The sequence below is a fragment of the Perca flavescens genome, chromosome 23 (assembly GCF_004354835.1).
Source record: "Perca flavescens isolate YP-PL-M2 chromosome 23, PFLA_1.0, whole genome shotgun sequence".
NCBI lineage: Eukaryota > Metazoa > Chordata > Actinopteri > Perciformes > Percidae > Perca > Perca flavescens.
The window spans coordinates 26,222,739-26,228,207 of record NC_041353.1 but is presented as its reverse complement, the minus strand read 5'-3'; the positions used below and the strand labels follow the sequence as shown (position 1 = coordinate 26,228,207).

The 5,469-nt window shown below is 40.5% G+C and overlaps 1 protein-coding gene across 1 annotated transcript; it reads right to left on the bottom strand.

The window, feature by feature from the left end:
* Positions 1-2,650: 2,650 nt before the first annotated feature.
* On the bottom strand, positions 2,651-5,413 carry LOC114550563 (mucin-5AC-like). The gene is made up of 10 exons (XM_028571376.1): positions 5,306-5,413; positions 4,935-4,980; positions 4,750-4,812; positions 4,571-4,658; positions 4,292-4,454; positions 4,097-4,207; positions 3,860-3,991; positions 3,462-3,560; positions 3,350-3,361; positions 2,651-3,253 (listed from the first exon to the last, which is right to left on the bottom strand). The coding sequence occupies exons 2-10, from the start codon at positions 4,945-4,947 to the stop codon at positions 2,651-2,653; spliced, it is 1,284 nt and encodes a 427-aa protein (XP_028427177.1). The 5' UTR covers positions 4,948-4,980; positions 5,306-5,413.
* Positions 5,414-5,469: the final 56 nt, after the last annotated feature.

Here is a 5,469-nt window from a genome sequence, read left to right as displayed (position 1 = left end):
GGAACAGCGTTTTAAATACACCCATACACGAGGAAGCCAATGTAGCGTATGCAAACGGGTCTAGGCCTGTGCACTCGTGGAAGGCCCTCTGTATATTTTGCATGCTTTAATCAAAACCGTTACATCGTTAACACAATAGCTGCGCAGCTCTTTTCGAAAGTCAAAAGGGGTGTCGCGGACCGTATCGCACCACTCCATGAACGTTTTCTTAGAGGTGTCACTCATAGCATCATAACCATATAGAGCTGGTGCAGGATACGGTCCAATATAATTCTCATTCTCTCGCTTGTTAAATTCATGGGGAAGAATCCTTTGAGAAGATCTGAGAACCCCATTGCTGCCGGAGTTTTAGACAGAGCCATAGGGATAAAACTGAACGAATCGATCCAACGCTGATTGAAAGTAGAATCGATCATCAGAAGCACCCTTAGAACCAAGATAGTAATAGTTGGACAAAGTTTCTGACTCACCAGATACTCTAAAACTATATAACTGTCAAAACCTGAAGCATTGTGTGCTATAAAAGTATAGCCTTTGTATTTCTCCTGTCTGTAGTTCTGAATGAATGATGCGACGCAATTTGTTGTTTCGTAGCAGTTTTTTTGCCCGTCCATATCCATAATGCATACAAAATTAGCTTCATGACGCCCACATTGATAACGTGTTTCGAAATCGTAAAAGAGATACTTATCACTACTTTCTTTGCGTTCTACGGGTTGTATATAGCAAGAGTGCTTAGTAGCACCTAAAGGCTCTCTACAATGTAGGCATTTAGGTTTTTTACAGCTGTGTGGATTTTTCGACACACGATATGTTGCGTGACAGGACTCGCAATATTTGTTTGTATTGCACGGTATAAGCCCGTGTTTCCCATCGGGTTTTTTATGGTTTTCAAAACACTGTTGCGATTTGCATATGCGTCTACAGTCTCTGCATTTAATGGTCTTGTCAGGTATACAAGCAGTGTAACACACATTACAATCCCAACTACAATGATGTCCCAGAGGGTTCTGGTAGGTCTTGTAACACCCCTCGCAAACGTAAGACGCCCCAAAAAAAGCCGTTTTATTTACGATGAGATAATAATGCTCGTCATGCAAATACAACCACGCTGTTTTCACATCGGGTTTGTCGTGCGTTTTGAAGATTGTGGGTTTTTTACATCCAGCTACATGATGGAATATCACAATTTTCATTTTCAAATGTTTCTGAAATCTGTCAACATCAGAGAACGAAACTTTATGTGTGTAGTCAAAACCCAAATCACTATGCAGCTGCTTGGCATAATTCATCTTCTCATCATGCGACAATCTGCTGTTTACATAATGTGCCAGGCAGAGAGAAAAGCAGAGATTGTCGTTACCAGCGTTATTCTTGGGATTATACAAAGCATTACCTTTTTCTGACAATATTTGATCGTAACCAATGCTTCCTAGTTTTCGACGTCCCCCACCATTCCCTCCCGACATATTGCGCGCTATTGTCACAATTAATTCTAAAGAGTCTTCGGTCAGTGAATTATCGTTACTCTGCATCGCCTGTGCTACTTGCTCCAGAAATGTGTCTGTGTTATAGCCATCGCTTGAATTCAACATTGTTTGGATAGGGACATCTACGGCGGGACCCCTTAACTCAACATTTAAAACACTGTCCTGTGTTGCATTACCCAACGCCCTCTCTATTAAACCTGTTAGGGTGCTATACACCCTTTCAGGAACACTACCAATATCCGTCAAATCAATATTTCGCAAGTCAACATCTTGACGAAATTCAGCAGCATTAAAAAGGGGTATCTGTCTGGATGCTATTTCAGATGTTACCTTAGAAACCCGCCCCGCACCACACTGCACACTACCCTGAGGATTTTCTGAGGGTGATGGAGGGGGTCTATAAGCGCTTGTGGACGGTTGGGGACCAGTCTGCTCATCTGTACAAGATCGTTTTGAGGGCTGAACACTCGGAAAACATGATGGTCTCTTATTATTACTCTGATCTATGCCTGTGGGGTCTGTATTTGATGATTGTATAGAGTCTGTATTGGCCTGTGTATTGCTGGAATATACGCTTGAAGGACCATTATGTGACAACTGCGCAGGAGCAGGTCTATCTGATGTGTGTGTTTTCTCACTGTTGCTTTCACTAGGTCTAGAGCGAGGCATAGATCGGGCCCATGCTTCGAATATTTTTGCATGCATTGCACACAATCGTGCAAAATCCTGAGGATTGTTTACTGCTCTTGTGTAATCGTCCTTGCACGGCCATTCTAGTTCCTCATCAATACGAGCATCACACTCCCCTAGGGGTTCAGATTTTTTTGTTTTTTTGGGTGGGGATGACATTTTTTTTTTTTTTTTTTTTTTTTTTTATTTTGCACAAACTATAGACTGTTTTAACACTTTTTTACTGCGGGGTCATATTCATTGTGTTTTTAAGGCATACTATCATAGGATCAAGCATTGAATTGAGAGAGCTGACATGAGAGGCAATAGCTGTGCCAAAGCCTGTGACCATATCAACCAAATGCGTGTTAGCTCTGGCCTGAATGGCTAGCGCAGTTCCAAAGTCTGTGACCAAACCGGTCAATTGTGTGTTAGCTGTTTGCAAGACATCTAATTTATTCATAAGACCATTGTTTTGTTTTCGTAATTCGCTAATTCTGATTGTATTTGTTTATAAGGGTCAGCGACTGCAGGTTGTTGAGGGATGTGTTAACACAATACTCAAAAAACTCTGCACTCTGAAGTAATGTTAACTGCTCAGGACCTCCTAGTGCCCCACCTTGTTCAAACCGATTGTTAGTAATATAATTAGGTACTGTTTGCTTATCAAGGAATGGAACGTTAACCTCTAATACATTTACAGGAGTGGTTATGGCGGTATTAGCACTGTTACACTTTTTATCTGCCACAGTTATAACAGAGGTGTGTGGTATACAGCTGACATAATCGGTGCCTTCCTCGGTGCTATAGATACAGTTAAAGAGGTATTCACCTACATTATATTCAGGGTCCTCCTGCAAAGCAGCCTGACACAGTTGGTGGGGTGTAAGCTGTGTTGCTGTTGGTCCAGTGTCTTCAGACTCTTCTCCCGTAGCTCCCCGATTTGTCTGACGTGATGTAGGGACGGGTGCTGTTAGCTCTGTGTCTTCAGACCCTTCGCCTGTAGCTTCACGATTTGTTTGGCGTGATGTAGGGGCTGTCGCTGTTAGTCCGGTGTCTTCGGATACTTCGCCTACTTCTATGGCATGGATTGTCTAGAGGTATAACAAAATATTTTTGGTTAAATAAAGACACACACACACACACACACACACACACACACACACACACACACACACACACACACACACCTCATCAGATGTCTTTTGTTCCCACTCAATGGTGACACTTGGTGGCTGATGTCGTTTTACTAGATTTACCGACCAATGCAAGGACTCTTCAGGTGCCTTTCTCAGGGGAATCCTTTTGTTCCCTCTCAATGGAGACACTTGGTGGCTGGTAGGGCGTTGGTGTACTAGACGACGACCGATGCAAGGACTCCAAGTCTTTGCTTGCCGTTAGCTGCTAAAACAAAGGAAAAGCCTTTTTAACAATATATACATTTTATTTAAAAATCTTTTATAACACAATGTAAATATATTCTGCTAGCTACAAATGCGTTTCTCACCTCTGCAGTGGTGTTAGGAACACCCGATACAGTGTCTGGGTAAGGCGTGTCTGGAACAAAGGAAGGGCTTCTTCTTTTGGGCGGAGACAGGTCGTGTATGGCTTCACAGGCTGAATTAGCATTAGATTAGATTTTTTTTTTTTTTTTTTTTTAAATACAACACGCTATTTTACTGCTTTCCTTTTAAACTCACCTCAATAGATCTCTTCCTAGATCTCTTCTTAGGCTTGTGTGGACATACGTATCTGCTCCATGGGGGTGACTGTGTGAAATCGTCCTCAGGCGTCAAATACAATGTAACTAAGTCTTCCGTCGCCTTTAGTTGCTAAAACAAAGGAAAAAAGCCTTTTTAAAAATATATACATTTTATTTAAAAAGCTTTTACAACACTATGTAAATATATTCTGTTAGCTACAAAAGGTTTTCTCACCTCAGCTGCTGTGTTACTATCATAAGATACAGTGGTCGGGTAAGACGAGACCGGAACAAAGGAAGGGGTGCTACTTTTGGGCGGGAGACCGGTCGTGTATGGCTTCACAGGCTGGAATTAGCATTAGATTAGAAAAAAATCTTTTTTTTTTTTTAAATACAACACGCTATTTTACTGCTTTCCTTTTAAACTCACCTCAATAAATTGCTTCTTAGGCTTACGATGGCGAACGTTAGGCGTAGCAGCTTTCACAGAGAGGGGCATAGAAGCACATGGTCTTTCAACAGGATTGATTTCAGCCACATGGGAGAGCGAGTAGCCCTCGCCCTTGCGGATCCTTTGTTCAGGGGCTGATTGTCTAGACAAAGAAAAATATATATATATATATATATATATTAGATGGCTACAAACACAGTGATAAATTAAACAGTAATAAATATTACATACTGAAAGAGATAAATAAACCGTAAATACCTGTTTGCTGTGTTCTTATTCCTTATTAGAGTGGCCTTTGGTTTAATGTTCTGGCGTGTTGGGGTCTGTAGGAATGGGCTACACGGAGCTTTTTTAAAAAAAACAAAAACAAAATGAATGAAAACACAGTACTAAATCAATTAATGCTGTAGTGTATAATATATTTATAAGTTTTTTACCTTGTGGTTTAATAGTTTCGTCAACTAACACAGCCACGTTATCCCAGCTCTTTGCACGATCACCTAATGATGCAAACTACATTATAACACACAAAAAAAAAAACGTTTTTAAGTCACAAATGTCTGAATGAATTAAATACCTTACAATAAGCTTCTTTTTTTTTTTTTTTTTTAAATATACTCACCAAATGCAGCCATTGCTGTAGAACCGAATCCTCTTTCTTCAGAGGACTTTGTTGAGAAAACGAGGGAAAGTTTTAGCTAGCCACGTAGCTACAAAATGCAGGTAAAAAAGTGAGCAGACCCCGTCTTGAAACAAGGGTTTTAAACACCACAAACCAAACCCCTTTATGACGATTTAACACTCACAACAAAAGACCCCACATTTACAAGCTAGCTACTGGTCTAACACGACTTTTCTTTTTTTTTTTTAACACTAGCGTCATGTGGTACAACCCACCAGCATTACGAACACACGATCAAAGTTTTAGCTAATTCATGAATGACTGAATGAATTAAATAGCTTTGAACATTCTTAAACACAAGCTTTACTTACCACTTGTAGGTAGCGATGAAAAAACTAATCTGCGTTGCTTGCACCAAGAAGAATTAAAAAGTGAAACTCCAGAGGGCTTTTTGATGTGGAAAAAACGTGGAAACAAGCTAGTTACCAGACTAAAAAAAAAACATCACTGCTGAGAAACGATCCCTAGTTGTTTT

What these genes read in the sequence shown, in the direction of transcription:
- LOC114550563 (XM_028571376.1), bottom strand. An exon ending in AATAAGAACACAGCAAACAG is followed by an intron (nt 4,455 to 4,570) that starts GTATTTACGGTT and finishes TTCTTTGTCTAG; the next exon opens with ACAATCAGCCCCTGAACAAA. An exon ending in ATAGTAACACAGCAGCTGAG is followed by an intron (nt 3,992 to 4,096) that starts GTGAGAAAACCT and finishes CCTTTGTTTTAG; the next exon opens with CAACTAAAGGCGACGGAAGA.